Source organism: Physcomitrium patens, chromosome 16 (assembly GCF_059467195.1).
Source record: "Physcomitrium patens ecotype Gransden chromosome 16, ASM5946719v1, whole genome shotgun sequence".
NCBI classification, from domain to species: Eukaryota; Viridiplantae; Streptophyta; class Bryopsida; order Funariales; family Funariaceae; genus Physcomitrium; species Physcomitrium patens.
The window spans coordinates 10,786,100-10,806,179 of NC_143425.1; the positions used below are offsets into that span (position 1 = coordinate 10,786,100).

The following is a 20,080-nucleotide window of genomic DNA, read 5'->3' on the forward strand; positions in this document are numbered from 1 at the left end:
ATGTCGACATTTGGCCTCCTTATTGGCCAAGTTTTCAACCTACCAATCACCTATAGACATGTATAAAGACAAAACAGTGTCTATGAAGCTTCTAGGAAGCTTTTCACAAGATATTATCATATTTATCTATTTTGACTTACTTCTACCTATTCTTAATATCTAGATAATTATCAAGGTAAATATGTATGTCCATGACATTGGATAGCTATATTGAGAACACGGAGTGTGGCAAGATGCATATAGATAAGAGCATGTTTTGTCAACAATTGGAAGACTTAACTTTGGCCATCGGCAAGACCTAAAAGCAACAATGAAGAACTTTAAGAATTCAAAGAAGAAATGTCTAAGTCAACACCAAGAAAATTAGAAAGTTTAAGAACTTCATAAAGTTTTGAAGTTGTTTATTTCTTTTATTTCTTTTAAACATTATTGACTTTGAATTACTATGACTTTTTCAATTTTGAAAGCTTGTACTTAAAATTTCTTTGGAGCACTAGTGGAAAAATATTTTACACATCTAAATTAGTATTTTTTATTTTTTATATTTTTTCAGGATTTATATAAATCTTAAAATAAAATAAAATAAAATAAACTTTAAGTAGATGTTAAGCCTTGTCTAGACTTTATATCTAATTCTTTTCTGATTTCTTCTCTATTTTTTATTTCAAATATATATATTTTTTAAAATGGCAATAAAATATTGCATTTTAAAAAAATGATGGAATCGATTAGCATCAACAAAAAGAAAAGTTTAGATTCATTCTTATTGAAAAAGATTAATGGAAATTGGTTTTTAAGAACCATAAGAATCCTATTGAGTCATCTATAGATCCAACACTTTTAGATAAATAGAAAGATACATATTATAGAATATTATGAATAATTCTTTTTATCTTTAATACATAAAATTTATATTATAAGTGAAGATAAAAGCATAGAAGGTGCATGGAAACATCTCAAAACAATGTACAAGATAAAAAAAAATAAAAAGATAAAAAACACTTTAAACTTATTATATTTGAATTATAAATTTTAAACTTCAAAAATGATTAAAAGCAATAACATTGTTACAAATATAAGTAAATTATAAGAAGTGGCTAAGCAACTTCCATCAATTGATGAAAAAGTTTTAGATACAAACTTTGCTATGAAGTTACTAGGAAGTCTTATAAAATCATTTGGTATGCTTGTGGTGTTAATGGAAACTCATATCTCAACCAAATTGACACTGCAAATGGTCATGGCTAAGTTACTACAACAAGAATCTTACAAAAAGAATGCAAAATCTAATTTAGAGGCAATATGGCTGTAAATAACAAATCCAAGTCATAATCTTATGCTTATAATTATTGAAGATGTTTTCATAGTCACAAAAAGGATGCCAAATGAAAATATTCTAGAAAAAAAGGTTCCTATGAGAAAAATTTATAGACCAAAGAGAAAGACTAAAGTCAAGGAAGTTACAAAGATTTTTCAAAAGCAACAAGAAAATAAAAAAAAAAAACAGGAATAGTGAAAAAGATAAATCTATCTTTGTGGAAATATTGTCTACTATCATGAATAATAAATAATAATAAATTGATTTAAGTATTTTTTAGCATATGACAAGAAATCAAAGTTGGTTTTCAAGCTATGAAAACATATTACTTAGCCCTAAGTTCTATCTATGAGATAATATTTGACTTGTTGTTAAAGAAAAGTCTAAGATTTTCTTTCAACTTCCAAGAAGGTTTGAAAAGATATGCATGCCATCTTGCATATCAAAGGATTTAGCTTAGAATTTGTTTTAATTTAGCAAAATGACATATCAAGATTACAAAGTCAATTTTAAAGTAGATGCTTGTCTTATAAAAAAATGATGTATTGTATTAAAACTATTGGATGAAAATAATATATATATTATATCATTGAAGATTTTAATTGAAAATATAGTAAAAAGCTAATTTGAAAACATAAATAAATTATGAAGAGATAGTAAAATATTAAATGATAATAATATCTTTTGTAGAAAATAGCTACTATTTACTTTGTAAGGTAATTAATAAGAAAAATATATATATATAATAGCAAAATTAAAATAATAGATATATTAAAATAAAACCAAAGAGTAACTTCTAGCAAAACTATTTGGAGACACAAAAGATTATTATTAAAAGAAGACCAATTATCAATTAGAGTTGAAACCAAATCCTTTGACACAAAACTAAATGCTTTTGATAGTATGGAGTTTTTTTGTTCATGAAATAACAAGGTTATAGAAAAGACTTTATAATATTTTTTTTGGAATGATTTTAGTAGATAATGAATTTATGAGAGCTTTACAAAGTTAGAATTATTTTATGTGACTTTTTTTTTTGTTAAATAGAAAGGGATTTAAATTCCAGAAAATTTTGTAATAGATCAATAGATAAAAATATGTGTATTTTTTAATATACTTGTGATTTATTTTTATTTTAAAATTAATCTTTTTCAAAAAATAAGATCAAAGATTATTGAAATTCAATTAGCTTAGAGTCTTAGAAATAAGAAAATTTTAAGGTTGTTGGAGGTTGGATAGAATATCTTTCAAATTTCTTTATAATTCATTTAAATTTTTTTGAGATTCATTCAAGATTTCTTTAAATTTTATTTTTACTTTCTTTAAGGTTGGTTAGGATTGCTATAGGATTTTATTAGAGTTGTTAAGGGTTATTTGAGGTTTATTTGGAATTAATTAGAGTATAATAAGATACATATAGATTTTTTAAAAATTTGATAGGATATACCTAAGATAATTGGAAGCTTATTTAAGTTATTTATGATTGCCAAAAAGGTGTTCCTAAACACCTATTTCATTAGTTTAGATTGTAAATCTAACCTCAAGGTAAGATAAAATCTTTCCATAAGAAAATACCTAATACATTTCTAAGATACTCTTTAAATAAAATGTTAACATTACAACACTATTATAAAAGGTGTTATAGTTGGAAACTTGTACATGCTATTGAAGTCTTTAAATGCAAAGAAGATTTTATTATTATTATTTTTTTATTTTTATTTTTACACAAGAAAAACCATAAATAAAGCAAATCTATAGGATCAAAGATTTGGTCATTTTTGCATTGCAAGCTTGAAGAAATTACAAGCAAACAATATGATATATATATATATATATATATATATATTAAAAATGCTCAAGGGAGACAAGTAGTGGTTTTCAATGGTTGCATGGATTAGTCTTTGTTTTCATCAAAAACGTTCACATTGTTCACAGGGGTTTTAACATTGATCATATGGCAATTACAGGGAATTTACAAAGATCACTGGAAATTCATAGGGCGTTTTTTGTTGTCCTGGATTACTGATGATAGAATCTGAGCTACAGGAAGAGCAACATCAACTTTAAAGTGATGATGTTGTTTGATGATCATCAATGCCACACTTTGAAGTATTGATGATGTTTGTTAATGATGTTGCTTCTTTTTGATGTACAAAGGTAGGAACTTTGATGTTATTTATTGTTGATGGAACAACATGAACTTTGAGGTTGTTTGTATGTTGATGAAGTTTTTGATGCTTAGCTCTGAAATGCTGTACTCACTAAACTGACACATTGCTGCTTTGGCTACTATGTTTTTAAACCATTTCTCAATTATATGAATTACAAGCAATGTCTTCAAATTCTATTATGAAGATGAAATATTTTGCAATTATTGTTGTTGCAATTGATGAATAAATTATCCATATCAATGATGTTGAAGAATGCATCTCTATCTAAACAACTATATCTTGTATTTGAGTAGGTTGGTCATTCATTCAAATGGTGTTTTTTTCACATTTGATATGTATATTTGAGTTTTTTTGCCTAGATGTTCTGCATGTAATTGATTTGAATTTTGTGATTGTAGGATACAAGTTTGCCTCTTTAGGACAAGCAATATGCATTCTTAGGGAGTTAAGCTATGATATTTTCAATAGTCTTTTAGCTTACAACATATCTAAGATTTATATAATTTTTTTGACAATAATATCACCAAATCTTTGAGATTGGTGCACAAGTTTTTCATATTTGATCATAGTTAGAAGTATTTTTTTTTTTTTTTTTTTTTTTTTTTCTTGAATGGTTCCATAAATAATTTAGTGTGAAGTGATGTATATTGGCATGCAGCTTTGGATATACCAGAGCAAACATTGCACATGTCAAGCTTCTTTCACAACATGTTGAGTCTTTTATGCTCACTCTTTATAATGAACTACTGATTCATTTCTATCAATCTGATCAATTAGGTGCAAAGTTTGAAGTTTGACGAAGTCAAGAAAAGCTGTACTGTGAAAGGAGTGGAGACCTTCAATTCCACTAAGAAGAAAATAGAAGTTTGCCTCAGTGTGAATTGGAATTATAATTTAGTTCCAATTTCTTTTAATCGCAACAAAATACAAAGCCATTTATAAAAAATAAGTTTGTGTAGATTATGATCATCTTGGATGTTGCATCATCCATGTTGATCTATCTGCAAGGAAGATCATCCTTTCAATTAGGAATTGCTTCAATAGTGTCTTCTTGGGTGAGACACAAGAGAGGAAAACATACATGCATTAAAAAGGCACATCTGAAATTGGATTGCTACTTCTTAATAAAAAGAAGCAGAAGCTTGACTGAGAGGAATTTTTCATGCTAATATCTTAAACCCATGCTACTGTAACACTTAGTAAGTTTTTCAGCTTAACAAAGCAACATAATTTGGCCTAGCAATGGCATGTAAAGCTCACTATTTTAGGACCATATTGAAAGGATTAAGTTTTGGTAGTACCTAGGAATTCCAAAAGCAAAATTTGATTAACTGTGTATGGAACCATGTCCTGGATATTTTTTAAATCAGTGCATACTTTGAAAAGGTATTATTCATTCACAAATTTTCATTTTGTTCAATGGGCAAGGCTTCTCAAGAATGAATTTGGCACCATGACCATGTCTATAGTAAATTGTTGTAATGTGATAACACAGCCATTAGGTGAAAGAATATATATATATATATATATATATACATGTGTGTGTGTGTGTGTGTGTGTGAGTGTGTGTATTATAGAAGAGCTTAAATGAAATTATTTTAGCAAATTTTCTTTAAAATATAGATAATAGACAAATAGGTAGTAAAAATTAATAAGTGTTAATGTTGCCTTCTTTTTGAAGAGACTTCTACTTACTTTATAGGAGCATAAATGAGCCAAATCAAAATAAATAAGATAAATAGTTAATATGGGCATCTTTAGGAAGAAACTAAGAATAGATTCTAATAAAAATTACCTCAAATACTACGAATTGATATTTGAAGAGGGTTGGTTGTGAACCAATGTCAAAATCAGATCCCAAGGCACAAAAATATGCACCTATGATAATTCTAGGGTTCTTTGGTTGATTAAAGAATGTAATTTGAGAGCAAACTTATGAGAGAATTTTTGAAAGTTGATTTCATATAATTTGAAGATATATTGAGGATTTGAGAGATTTTAAAAAAGAAAGATTTATTCAAAGAATTTGGATTTTTAGAAATAAAAAGAAGTTTATAAATTTGATGATTTTGTAAATAATTTAGCATATTTATGAGTAAAAATTTGTTAGTTTTTCACTTTGTTTTTTTAAATGTGTAAAAAATTTGATGTTAGTTGAAGAGTTAGATTAAAGATTGTGAGAGTTTTTGTGGATTATGAACTTAGATAATTGAAATTTAGGGTCTGTAAGGATTTTTGTAATCTTATAGCATGTGCTAATTTGATTGAAGTGAAAATTCGTGAGAGGAGTCAAGGCTTAAATAGGCTAGTGCATAGGTATTCAAGTCTTGACTCCTCTCATCTTCTTATCATTGTTTAAACGATTTAGCAATAAGAAATCTTTACTGGAAGTTCAACATTTAAGTTGGAGAAGGAAGATGGCCAATATCCAAGAGATTTTGAGAGCTTTTCTTTCAATTGGTGAATTCAATTCTTTTCAAATTTTATATAACTGTTAATTGCTTGTAGATTAAGGTCTAGATGAAATTTTAATCAAAATAAATAATTCAATTAATATTTATCAAGGTTTCAAAACAACTATAATAATTGATTAAGATTTATTTTAGATTTTTTAGATTTTTTTAGAATTTATTTAGGATTTGATTAGAATCTAAAATTTGATTAGAATTTGATTAAGATTTAATTAATATTTAAGATTTGATAAAGATTTTATTAGGATTTGACTAGGATTTAATTAGTGTTTAGGATTTTATTAGGATTTGGTTAGAATTTTATTAAGATTTTATTAGGATTTGATTACAATTTATTTAGAGTTTTATTAGGATATAATTAGGATTTGTTAAAGTTTATTTAAGATTTTATTAGGATTTGTTTAGGATTTGTTGAATATTATATTAGGAATTGATTAAGATTCAATTAGGTTATTTATTTTTAGTATTTTAAAAATATTTCTTTGATATATTTTTATGATTTTTTTATTATACACATTCTTTTAAGATTAATTATAATTTCTTTATGTTTTTTTGGGAAGTTCTTTGAGACTTCTTTTAGGATTTAATTAAAGATTGATTAATATTGTTATAATTTAATTGGAGTTTATTTAGGATTCAATTAGGATTGTTAAGATCTAATTGTTACAAATTCCATTTTATCTTCCACAGCCAAGTGCCTAGTGTATTCTCAAGCAAACTTTACAAAATACAACACCACATACATCTTTTGAATCATTCCTTTTTTCACGGATTTAATAAGAATTTGAGATTGAACTTCTTTAAAAATCTAGATGAAGTTGCAAAGTGGAAAATTGGATGGATTCTTACAAAAGTTTGCTAGTTATTTGGCCACAACCAAAACAACAACTTTGGATGCTGAAATTATTTGCAAAATTTCAGATTTAAAAATTATAATATAAGAGTTACAAACGTTTTGTATTTACATAATATTAACATTGATATCATCTAATTTTGAATAGTGAAATTTTTATCTATTCTCTAAAAAATTAAACTTTTGATTTTTTTAAAATGTAATATAAATTGGCCTTGCAAAAGAAAAATTGAACAATTAATTTGGAATGTTGAAGTTATGACATTTAGCTTAGAAATGGATAATAGTGATATAGGGATTTTAAAGAAAATTAATTAAAATATTAATAATTATTACAAGATCTATAAAATTAATTTAAATTATATTTTAAACATGACTAACAACATCAAAATATTTTTAAATGAGATTATTATTTCTTTAGAAATAATATTATACACTACTTATATTTGCATATATATGCATATACAATACCTATATTTGCATATACAATACATATATTTTTATTTTTTTTATTTATTAGTAAATTATTTGAATTTTCTTTTTTTCTAAAAAAATATTAAAAATATTGAATAGTTTATTTATTTACAAGCTTAATAGAAATATAGTAATTTAGAAATTTAAAAAATATAGTCATTCTTTCCATGACAACAACATAGGTTCAACTTGTATATATATATATATATATATTTTATGAAGCATAAGTTAAAATTCAAAAAAACAAATTAAGATCTTTATGACTTTAGATGAAAAAAAAAAAAAAAAAAAAAAAAAAAAAACTTGGAGATTCAAAAATTGCATAATGAAAATAGTGGTGAATATACATCCAAAGCTTTTAAGTAATTTGCTTATGTTAATTTGTTTACAAGCACATGAAGTGGCAAATAAACAAGTGATTGATCGATCAACATTAACTTAGATGATGTCTAAATCATTCATATCTTTAGTATGTATAGCACATGCTTTTTATACAAGCATTGAAGAATCAATTACTCTCACTAAAGCTATGAAAAGGATTGATGTATAGAAAAAAAAGATGTAATAGATAAAGAGTATTAGAGTCTTATTAATAATAAGATGTAAACTTTGACATCTCTATCAGTAGGTAGAAAATTTATTAGATGCAAGTATATTTTTAAGATTAAATATAACCCAAATGGTTTAATAGAGTGTTATAAGATTAGACTTGTTGACAAAGGTTATGTGCAAAAAGAAGATATTAATTGTAATAAAACTTTTGCTCTAGTAGCAAAAATGACTTCAATTTGTATACCTCTTGGACTTGCTACAATTAAAGATTTGAAAGTTCATTAAACAAATGTAAAGATGACATTCTTAAATGGAGAACTTAAAGAGGAGATTTACATGGAGGAACTTGAAAGCTACATCTTGAAACATAATGAATCTTTGGTTTATAAGTTTGTTAAAGGTCTATACAAACTCAAGCAATCTTAAATGGTATGGTTTAAAAAATAAATAAATAAATAAATACTTTGTCTCACAATGTTTAAAGAAGAGCCATGAAATTTTAATATTTATGTATTGAGGAATCCAAATGGATTTATTATTATTGCATTATATGTAGATGAGTTGATCATAGTCTGTAATAATAAGGAACTTCTTTTAAAAATAAAGAGTCACTTAGACATAAGATTTGAGATGAAAGAATTGGGAAAAATCCATTATATCTTGAACATGCAAATCGTAAGTGATCAATAAAATTATACAATTTATTTTAGTCAATAGAAATACTTCGAATGATGGTTTTTTTTATAGAACTCAACACATGGCTGCAAATGTTTTGACCAAAGGTTTAACTTATGAGAATTATAAATTTAAGAAGATAATGAGAATTATCAAATCGGATTAATTTAACATATCATTAAGTGGGAGTATTAAAAGAGTGTTTAGATACATATATAATTCCTATTAGACATTATGTAATTGACTAGTATGTGGATGGTTGATATTAGATTATTACAGATTGACAACTTATAGCCACTATAAGTTGGTCTTACCACCAAATAGTCATAAATGGGCTAATAAAAGAATTATCCTGAAGTCAAATAGACCTTGGTGATAAGCTATTATTATTGTGTTTGTATTAAAAAGTACTTTTCATTTGACTATAAACTTGTGCTATAAGTTCTCAAAGCTAAGGCTCACTTTATGTGGTTAGTTCTCTTGAATCCTCCTTGGTTAGGTAGTAAACTCATTTTGTATTTGCATCATTAAGCTTCTATCTTATTAATATACTGCCTCATATTTCCTCACAAAATATTATACAAAAAAAAAAAAATCAAATTAAAAGATATTTAAAACCATAACAACTAATATCTATTTTTGTGAATTAAAAAAAAATCTAATTTATTTAACTAATTTAGAAATTCATGCTAATATATTATAATAAGCTACAGCTTTGTACTAACAATAAAAAAAATACAAAAGAACACAATTACAGCTAAAACAATATTTTAAAAATATTATTAAAATAAATCATTATGTACAAGTTAAAATTATAAATAGTTGTATTTAATTGAGCCTATACTGATAAATACATTCAATATTTTACATAAGCCAAATTGTAGGCTCCTTATAGACAAGTTGCATATTGAACCATTATGAGAAATAATGTCAATAATAATTATAAATATATATTATTAGAATACTCTAAGTGATTTGGTTGTATACAGATTCTTAGATAGGATCAGTTATAAATTTAAAAAGTAAATAACTGAAAATGAAATAATAAATTGAAATTTAAAGAAAGAAACCCACTTTAATGGATGAGAATGCTGAGGTAAAATACATTAAAGCTTAATTGCAACCATGTGTTAATTATTTTGAAATATACATGTTACAAACTTGCTGCAAAAATATTTCAATCCAAAATTTTAACCATCTAACCATATTTCAACCATGATCGCTGAAGGACTTTTCTTTCGGGAAGCAGTGAAAATGACTAAAGTAGTAATTTAATGTTATGATACTTTTCTCTACTAATAAATATTAGTCAGTCTCCATTGGAATAATTTACAGGAATTAACACTGCATCAGAACAAAAAATATCAGTCTTCCATGTCAGAGTTCCGCACACACAGCTCAATAAAGATGGGTTCCAAATTTAAACGCATGTTTTGCATTACTTAAATTTCTAGAATAATGATACAAAAGAATACTGATTCTATCCCACGAAATAGTGCGGAGTGCACGCAAAGTAAATACTAGAATATAGAAAGCCATGATGTAAAATCAAGTTCAGTAATGAAATGATTTCCTATGTAATTACTGCACAAAATAAAATTCGAATAGCAGGTTGCTGTGATTTCATTAAGTTTATCAAGCATTTCCTATGGTCCTCAAAACTACATGGCTTGTTTGAAAGCTCGTCGTTGGAGTCGTAAATTGCTAGAGAAAACTGCTTAGGACTGCCATACTCATGGGAATTCACCGTATTTGGTGCCTGCCATTGCACAGAAAAAAATCGAGTTAAAGCTTTCTCTGAGGATCCAGTTCAACGGTTCTCATTTAACATTTCTTTGCATGAAAAACCATAATCTTGAAAGTAAAAAAGAAAAAGTTGCCCATGTAGAAACCATGCTTTGGGTACTGCAGTCAACGTGTTTAAGAAAAAGTCTTAGCTACTACTCAACTCTTTGTTCTTAAATCCCCCAGCAAACGACTGACAAACGTGACGACAACGATATATGTACAACGAAATGCACAGTACGAAGACGTAAACAAGAAACTATTTATCATCAGATCCGGCTCACGGGACGTACTCTGGGTCTCCATGAGCTTGTATCGCTTCTCCTGAACACCAGTAACTCCCATTTGAATCTCAATAATAGTATGCAGTGGCATCTGTGCAAATCGAATTGTGAATGAGTTAGTTATGTATGTTGAAAATGCAAACGGCGTGAACAAGACCGCAAATAGCAGAAACAATTCGATATCAAGGAAAAGTATGCTACGGGTTAGCATGGTTCTCTACATGCAGAAACTACCAATTTGAGAGGGAAACCAGATTACAAATTCCATTACATTTTTTCCTACCGCTGCGAAAAAAAGCGAACTGGGAACTGGATAGTACCTCAATATGCGGTACCTCTTTCAGAGGTTTGTCTGCAAAGTACGCATATAGAGAGCGTAGAATTGCCTGTATCGAGGAAGATAGAAATCATATGTACAGACCAACATGGAAACAGATTCTATCATTACGAATATTATTTATCCATCCATCATTTATACATGCTGCTGATGCACATAATTTGGATTAGAGACGCTAACTGGGATATTGCAATGATCACAGTGAATTGAGATGACTCATTGGATAGTTGGTACTGAGATAACTTACTTGATGCGCAATGACAACTACAGGCGAACGCTGTCTCTCAAGTTCAATAATCACTGGCTCTAACCTTTACAAGCCAATCCCAAAGTTTGCAAACAATTAGTTGCTTCAAAAAAGAAAGAGCAGCCATGCAATTTCATTACATGCAAGACAAAAATACGGCTACAATACGCAACTACTAGACATCCTTTCGGATTAAAATAATAATAATAACAATAGAAAATGAGGAGTTTTCTGGCACGTACGATAAATCGTGTAATTAAAAAGTTCCCCTATGTACCTTTGTATGACATCCAAATAAGACTCCCCTCGCGGGTATCTATATCGTAGTTTATCTTGCTTCCGAGCCCTGTGAAAATATCCAGTTAAATTCATCCCTTTACTCCATTAAGAAGTTTTTTAAGATCAGGAGTAAAATTAATTGCGACATTTCATCACGACAAGATGGTTGCCAGCATTCCTTCTGCCGAACATTTAACGCTTTTAGATGTACAGATCCTACGAAGATCCAACATCTGTTTATGAAATACGTCGGTGAAACTGTGTTTGAAAAGGTATTTTATCTGAAGAGCCAAAGTTGGTAGTTTCATTCAAATCAGACAACTTAAACAGATTTCAAAAGAGCAAGTGTGCAATCGTAGCATTGAAGCGTTACAATGACCAGATAAACTTCACATTGCTACAGAGTTTTTTAGGATGTCTACCCTGGAGCAGAGATCACCCATCAACTTCTCACTCCTTTAGGTCCGATTCTTATCTTCAACCCTCTTCCCACTAGATGTCGATTTGGACCATAATTATCTTCACATTTTCATCATCATGTGGTTGTGGGAGCATCCTCAATCAAGAAACAACGTGCTTATTACTATTAATTACCTCCACATTGTTTAGAGATGTGTATCTCAGACCTAAAATCAACTCATGACACATTGTATCATATTGTATCCATAGTATTTGTTATATTCGTTACAATGGTAAAATTAATCATAACAAATAAATACGGGACAGAGTCACACGGTTGTACGGTTCTTGTTTGATACGTGCCAGGTAATTAAGTATCCTCTTCTGCGGAAAGTTTTATAATAACCGCAGATCCTTTAATTGATACACTTCACATAAATTAAAGATGAGAATTACTTACAAGTAGTCTTCAGGCATGGTTTCTTTGACTTCTAGATATGTCATACCATCACAAACACCAGAATTGATCTCATCCAATGCTCGCCATTGCACCTAATAATGAATACTTGTTAATACATGAATATCATATTGTATCACTTTAATGCGAAGATAGTTAGCTCAACGTTGTGAATGTGTTTCCAGGTGCACTGGATACAACGCGAATATTAGAGCTATACTGCACAGAAGATTTCACATAGCATACGAAGGAGATTTCTTTGCGGGATACAGTACTGTAAACGTACCTTCGGAAAACCAACGATGTGACGTGCTGTCAATAAAGTCCTTTGCAAAGTACTGGTCCAAATCTGCACGCAGGAAGCACTATTGTCAAAGTCTATACCGACATTTCAGGACCCTCAAAATGCTGCCAATTGCCAACATCATCGCTACTTCTAGAATCAATCATCGTTGAAGATAAATAGCAGAGGGCATTACTAGAAGAATGCTTGCATTAAAATAACAAAAGGCCATCCATAGCGGCACAAACACATATCACACATGGACAGCGAAGCGTATCCCAAACTTACAGATGCCGTGCGCTCATTTTTCAGTCGCTTGTGCACAAAATCTGCTAACTTAAGAGAATATTTCTCTCCTGCTTCGCTGAGTAAGCCAAGAGCAGAAATTAATGAGCGTATGGAATAAAATATTCTAAATCAGCATAAAAATCAATTGGAACAGCTGAAGTAAACAACCTTAATGTCAGTACACGAAAGCAACGACATACCCAAATGTCTCAAACTGCTTAAGATAATCGACATGAATAAAGTACAGTGTTTCTCCCCTCATATGGGTATGTTAGGAAACCCAAAGAATACCTGAGTGGAGGGTCACCACCAAGACGCCCCCTAACATTGTCCTGGCTTTCACCATGCCGAGTCAATAGAATTGGCCTGGCTGTAATATGTGTGTTTACCTGCAGGACATGCTCAACTTCAATACGACAGTATACAAGCTGATAGCCCCAAGAACACTGCAAAGCTGGCTTCTAGACCATAACGAAGAAATTAACGTTGCAGTAAATCAGCAAGGAGCCCCGCGCTGATTACAACATACCAGGAAAAATACAATGCGACCAGGAAGGTAACCGCTGATGCTGTTCACCTACAACCGCAACCAATTATACGGTTAGCATCTCTCTTTCTAGTTACCTCCTACATCTATATTCCTCAACTGCAAAGTAGTAAATAGTGCTTTTGCAACTCAAAACAATTGAATCTGTTGATTTGCAAACTGAAAATACTCACCTCCATTTTTCCTCTCCCACTGACCATGTCGATCATCTTTATGTAGGAACCCTCAGTTACTGGCTCATACATCTGCATTAGATTAAAAGAACTCTAAGTAAACAAGATAATGAAAAATAACATACTATTTCTACGGATAGAAGGTTCAACTCTGAGTCATAGTGCAAAATTTTGAAACATTTCAACCCTTTTTCCAGGACATGAAGAACCAAGTGAAATACTGAGGTAGAAACAAAACATAGAACTTTGCACAAACATCTTACAAACCGAAGAAAAAACCTAGAACTTAAAAGCATTTAGAACCGTATGGAATTGCCAAAGGACAGTACATGGGAAATGCCTGGATAGCAACACATTTTAGATATTATCTAAATGAAAATAGCTTCAGAGGCTACTATATGCCCCAATATTGGTTATGTGCTCATAGCATACTAAAAAGCTCGTCCCAATGTCCCCAATCCAGATGTCTAAAAAGTAACTACAAAGTTTACCTTCTCATAGTTGCTGAGACGAGCTTTGAAATCTTGAAGAGCGACTTCATAATCAGTCCTGACAAAAACAAAACAGCAAGTTTTAAAATTTATGAGGGTATGTAAAGAATGATAATGAGTAAGAATGAGACAGTGGTGGTACGGGGGCACAAAGAGTTGCAAGAAAAAACTGAGTTCTTGAATCGGAAAAAAGGATAGTCTTCCATGCTGCTTCAACTACGTATGTGCGACCAGTAAGATTTATGGGTTTAGAGAATTATGCCCAAAGGTACAAATAGTCCATAACTGAACTTACATATCTGCATAATCGGGACTCTGTTGGATCTTCAACTCAATGTTGGTATCAATCATTGCCCGATCATTGCATATAGTCTCCAAGAAGATTATCTGAACATAACAGCAGAAAGAAGCTTGTATTTCAGGTATCATCTTAACACAGGTCAAACATGTATTTGACTTAAAATCAACAGGATTTTTTAAACTTCATTGTTTTCGAAGAGTTGTTGAACCTCACGTAAAAGAAACATTGCAAAGGCGTCCTAGTACATGTACTCCACCATTCTTTCATCGAACGCGGCACTTCTCCAGCTCACAATTAACAGAACTTACTTTGCATTTTCCTTCTGCCAACTTCATAAGCATGTTTCGACGTGCATTTGTGCTGTTCGTAGCGTCAAACACGCCCACCTGCTCATGCAACACAACGATTTAAAAAAGCATACTGAACTAAAATAAAATAAAAACTCGTAGAAATGTCGATCGCCTGCTTGGTTAAAAATATCCTAGTATCCTGCTGGACAATCAAAACACTAGTCCCAAAATTGTGTTTGAATTAACTTAGATTGACTAATCGAAATTGGTAAGAATTGCAGTATATTACACCTGACCACCTTCTTCCATCCAGGCAAGCATATCTTCCATTGCTAAAGCAGCCACCTGCAGCCCACCCCAACCAGCAGAACATTACAAACTACCTCGGAGCGAATCTATATAAACAACCAAAGATGTGGGTACAAATTCCACCTAAATAATCACCATAACAGGTCAATCAGAGAGTCATAAGTACCTCATTTCGGGCATCAATACCCTCTTGATTATCACCTCGAAAGAAGTCTGCACTCTGATACGTGGGACACACAATGTTAAATCATCAGTACTTAACACAAGTTTGGCTACTTGTACCATCCCAGAAAAAAATGAACATAGATGTGTTTAAGGGATAGATTGGTACCTGATTACAACCAAGCTGCAGCCGCCGGTACTGTAAACGTCAAAAGTGCAAGCGATGTCAAAGTACTGTAGTGCAAGAATTTTAAAATTTGAAGGAAGAACTTGGATACTGGACACGCAACATAGTCAGACCTAAATTATGCTACCAAAAGAAGAAACACGCTGAGAATGTGAACACCAGCTAAATACCCAGATCTCTCGAATCGTACCTTGCCGACATTAAAGTGCTTGGTATCATGACCTAGCCATCGCAAATATCGGGTCAGCTTAGCTGCAGTGAAAGTCTTTCCACGCGCCGGCAACCCAACCTGTAGTCACTAGAACTTGTTCAACTCCCAACATAGCTTGATATTGAGAACTTGGCTACAGCAAGATAATATATCCAACCATAATAATGGGCACCCCGATGAAGCCACGTAATGTACTCCATGAAGTGTCTGCTAGAACACATGTTTCTCAATAATATTCTATGAGGAAAATATGGTGTAAATTATGTCCGTATGGTGTTGAATTAGCCTCCGTTGCCAATAATTAGCACATCTGACCTCAACAAAGAACTGCATTCTCCACCAATAATTAAAACTCACCAGGACGATCGCAAGCTGGCGCCGCTCTTTTGCTCCCAAAAGCCGATCTGCCACTGCAGCTGCCGCAACAGCCCCAGCTGCTTCAGGCATACTCTGAGGAAACCACCACAAGTTGCTCATTTTTAAGCACGGCTCGCGCAAGTGAGGTGATGCTAGACCCGGAAGAAGTAACAATGGAGGAGATTGATAAATCAAGACGTTACGATTTGTAAAATTGTTCACCCGAACTGAACTTGGAATAAGCAGCAGGATCTTCTAGTCCATACGACTAGAACAAATCTCCTCAAAGCAGTATATGAGATTCTTACTTTAGATCTCCCTGATTCCTCTGTTTCAGCGTCCTCATTTAGCTGTGCTTCAATCTGGCTCATGTCGCTACCTATCTCAATGATCCTTGGTGAATTACTCGGAACAGACTTTGGTGATGACTTCAAATCTTCTAGAGCTCCAACACCCTCAGGTATCGTTGCTTGCACAGATACAGATTCAGAATCTCCATGTGCCACCAGGTCCTGAAAGAAGAAGTTTCATGACCACTTGATGCACCGAAACAACAGAGTGGTAGCTCCATAAAGACATAAACAGCTGGAAATTCATAAACTTCATCCACCCTGTCAACGGGGAAAGTTTATGCTTGAAATTATGGATAGATTCGCAAATGCTGCTGTCGAAAATAAGATCCTCACACACACACACACGCACACATATACTATGTGTGACATAGAAACGAACATCAAACATACCTTTACGGAGACGGTTCGGTCAGTGTTATTCTCCTTCTTAGAAAGTAGGTTGGCATTACCCTGTCGCAGCTTGTACTTGCGACTTTCTCCGTAGAACGGCTCCGGAACAGAAGTTGAACGTTCTAAGCTCCCTCGCGGAAACTCTGTTGCATCAGCAGCATATACACTGTGCTTGAAGACACTGCCTGGAGGAGGAACTTCATAATGTTCTATATCTAACTCAAGCGCGTGTTGCGCACTTTGATCAGTCGGAGTTGGTGAAGAGTTAGCCTGAAAGATAAATTGACAAAGTTCAACTCAAGTCATGGAAAAGAATAGGCAATCGTGAATAAAAAATTCTAGTGAAAAAATTACGCCTCCCATAAACAACTTTCATTATAAACATAGGATTACTTCCATAACAAAGTTAATCTCTACCTTTTCGAGGAAGCCTGAAAAAAATCATATCATGGTTATGTAATGTAGTCATGGAAATGACAACATCTACAAGCATGAAAACAGTAAGAATAAAATATCAATTTACACCCGACTTCTCATTGTAGAAATCTAGGACAAATCTTCTGGTCCTCAAAACCTTGCAACTCTGGACAACATCATGAGTAACACTGTGCGAGGTTTCTGAAAATACATAGAGTTCACAAGAACTCAACTCCTCACGCATAACAACTTTAACTACCCCTCGCTAACCAGACGCATGAAATTTAAGAACTCTAACCTGGTCAAGTGATACATCAGGAATGCCTAGAACCCTGGTTCCATATGGCTTAATGTTTTTTTTTAGTGCCCGCCAGCTGGCTGCAAGTGCAAATGGAGAAACCGGATCTGTGGCGACACTAACAGGTAATTCGAGCATCTGCACGCCGTATTCCTTTGGAAGGATGAATTTGGCGATTGGCCCTGGACCTCCGGACATAACACCTGCTTTCAAAATCCGGTTTGGGCCCTCCTCAAAGACGCCCTCACATTCTTTGTCTGTTGGCTTCAAAACGAATTTGAACTCTAGAGTATCTGTTCAATCCAATACCAATTCACGGTTTACTCACCTGCCAGGTTAAACGACATTCATACGAAACACCACTTTACTCTACCACTGGAAAAGTTCTGTGAGTCTAGTGAACATGTTTTGCAGTTGACAGAGTTCAATTCAGGTCTAGTGAATATGTTTTGCAGCTCAACCCACTGACCAAATAAGCATGTTCCTGAGAATTCCACTAAAGGATTTAGAGAATACCGTGATCAGAGGGCACAACGAAACTTAGTTCCCAAACCGTTGACGATTCCCCCTCCATAGCTGTCTGTTTAATGACATTAAATAGGCACTGCTATAAGTGCGTCGACCCCGTCATGTGAAACAGTGTATCCTACCTACTAAAATGATATTTAAACATGCCGACAAAAAAAAAAAACTTTATGACACAGAAAGACATCAACAACACCTCATATCATTATAATGGAAGAATAAACGCTTATAACAGATGCATTATTCATGAAATCCATAAAACATATCGAACAGACACGCCAGCAACCAGGAATAAGAATATTAAAAACACTTACAGCCTTGGCAGGATCCCATAGACCCACAATGGGCAATGAACCTGTGATATGAGGAACAGCATTAAAAGGCAGGGGTTGACCATCAGATTTGTGTAATTTGAGGGACACAAAAAGCTGTCCCCCATTATGTTCGGCCCCATTTCCACTCACACTGACCGATCGAGAATTTCCCATCTTGAATTTTCACTCTGGGCTGATCGAACCTCTTTAGCTATCCATAAATCTTCTTCTACAACCCACAATACCAACAGCGTCAAATTCAAGCAGTTGCAAGAGTCATAGTTCAACCAAATTCAATGTCCTCATTCACCAACAGAGATCAAGTCCATGCTACAGATTTTCTCAGTTAACAACGAGAACCAAATCAGGTGAGGGACTCAGCAGCTCTGTCTGCTTCATGAATCATATCCTCACTTCCTGCTAATCTATTGAGCAGCGCGTAAAACACCTCGCGGGATGTGTTACAACGAAAACAAATACCAATGTTACAAAAAACACTAGTTCTCTTCAACTCGATGTTCTTTCTACCGATGCACTAGCAAAATTGTAGGCAAATGAAGGCTTGCAAAATAAATCGCAACGACCATCTAAAATTCACCAAAGATTCCTCAAACCCCACCACTAAACACCTAAAGTAATGTCCAGCTCAAATGCATTCTTATAAATTACTCCAGTACTGTCAGGTCCATTATCCTGACGCATTGCATGGTCCTAGTGTTCAAATTCACCACATGACGTAAAATAATTGCAGTGAATACAGCTAGGCCATACGCCAAGTCAATGTCGCTCTTAATAGAAAATGAAAACTCAACAATTAGACACGGTTCCCAAAACCTCTAAAAAAAACCTCGTCCAGTCCCACAACGACTTAAGACACACAATGCCACGGAAATACCACGAAAAAGTCCATAATTCAGCAACGAAAGCGCAGAAACACCTCTGAATTCTCACTCGAAGCAACCACGACATCTCAGGAACTAATAGCACGGAAATTAAACAAACCGTGAGAAGCAATTGGAGAAGCACTCACCCCAAACACGCCGCCAAGCCAAAATTTAGTGATAGTTCTCAAAATTGGTCCCGGAATTTTTCACCAGAAGGAGACGAGGAAACGCTGTAAGGGCACGCCCTCCGTAGGAAAGAACCTCGCACGCTTGACGATGTGCAAATTGGCAGAGTGCGGGGCCGCCATGCGCGACTCGGGAGGGCAACGCACACTCACTCACACTCTCCCCAACACACACACACTCTAAACAAGGTGAGATCAGGCGAGGCTGGGCAGGGCAGGGCAGGGAAGTACAGGGTAGGGCAGGAGAGGGCAGGATGGGCACACCCGCTCTGAAGGGCTTGAGATCCCGGATGGGACCCCCGACACCACCCGGCCCGACCCGAGATTCCTCGATCGTCTATCCACTGCTGCATCCCAATCCCGAATCTCCCCTATTACCGTGGTATAAATACCCCGTCGTGGTTTCTTTTTATAATGTTTACGTAAGGTCGTGTATAATTATAGTATTCCTTATCTGACATTTTGCACCAAGCAAATAATAGCTCTTTCAATCCTTGTGGTTTCAACACTACCTGGGTTTTTGAAGGAAAGTATATGTGGTGTGTTGGTGAAGAAATATTAATGTGGTTTGGAAAGAAAAAAAGATGTGATTGGATGGTGATAACTTACATTTATGTTCCTTGAAATGTGTTTATTGGGTGTCTTGTTAACTCCATTTAATTTGCATTACTTTACACTTTCATACAATTATCATCAAACTAATTACCTAATATTCAACACAAGCACACACTTAAAATTGTTAACATGAAACACTTATCAGACATTTCATTAGATGGTCACAAAATGATTCAAAGATGATCATTTTGTGAACAT

General features: G+C 32.9%; 1 protein-coding gene and 1 long non-coding RNA gene across 4 annotated transcripts; both read right to left on the reverse strand.

Moving 5' to 3' along the window:
* Positions 1 to 3,605: 3,605 nt before the first annotated feature.
* LOC141046385 (uncharacterized) lies at positions 3,606 to 6,089 on the reverse strand. Of its 2 annotated transcripts, XR_016507109.1 has the most exons (3): positions 5,285 to 6,089; positions 4,791 to 4,952; positions 3,606 to 4,490 (listed from the first exon to the last, which is right to left on the reverse strand). It is a non-coding gene; the product is annotated as an uncharacterized LOC141046385 (long non-coding RNA). The 2 variants fall into 2 exon arrangements; XR_012219298.2 differs by lacking the exon at positions 5,285 to 6,089 and having other exon boundaries at positions 4,791 to 5,274.
* A 3,833-nt stretch (positions 6,090 to 9,922) lies between these two features.
* LOC112293749 (6-phosphofructo-2-kinase/fructose-2,6-bisphosphatase) lies at positions 9,923 to 19,412 on the reverse strand. 2 transcript variants are annotated; one of them, XM_024543551.3, is made up of 25 exons: positions 19,229 to 19,412; positions 18,199 to 18,427; positions 17,876 to 17,939; positions 17,360 to 17,652; positions 16,645 to 16,914; positions 16,210 to 16,413; positions 15,902 to 15,994; positions 15,524 to 15,622; positions 15,316 to 15,345; positions 15,151 to 15,204; positions 14,967 to 15,020; positions 14,694 to 14,771; positions 14,380 to 14,471; positions 14,085 to 14,142; positions 13,594 to 13,665; positions 13,403 to 13,450; positions 13,165 to 13,262; positions 12,874 to 12,949; positions 12,589 to 12,651; positions 12,306 to 12,397; positions 11,445 to 11,513; positions 11,168 to 11,231; positions 10,904 to 10,969; positions 10,593 to 10,674; positions 9,923 to 10,273 (listed from the first exon to the last, which is right to left on the reverse strand). In XM_024543551.3, exons 2-25 carry the CDS (start codon positions 18,370 to 18,372, stop codon positions 10,248 to 10,250), a joined length of 2,319 nt encoding a protein of 772 aa, XP_024399319.1. In that variant the 5' UTR covers positions 18,373 to 18,427; positions 19,229 to 19,412; the 3' UTR covers positions 9,923 to 10,247. The 2 variants fall into 2 exon arrangements, 1 of the variants encoding a protein (XP_024399319.1); XR_016507110.1 differs by lacking the exons at positions 9,923 to 10,273; positions 10,593 to 10,674; positions 10,904 to 10,969 and having other exon boundaries at positions 11,164 to 11,231; positions 11,869 to 12,397.
* Between the last annotated feature and the right edge of the window lie 668 nt (positions 19,413 to 20,080).

Coding starts and splice junctions, on each gene's coding strand:
- LOC112293749 (XM_024543551.3), bottom strand. CDS start 18,372: ATGGGAAATTCTCGATCGGTCAGTGTGAGTGGAAATGGGGCCGAACAT. Junction 14,472..14,693: donor TGGCAGAAGGAAAATGCAAA/GTAAGTTCTGTT, acceptor TGTTATGTTCAG/ATAATCTTCTTGGAGACTAT. Junction 10,970..11,167: donor TAGTTGTCATTGCGCATCAA/GTAAGTTATCTC, acceptor TCCTCGATACAG/GCAATTCTACGCTCTCTATA.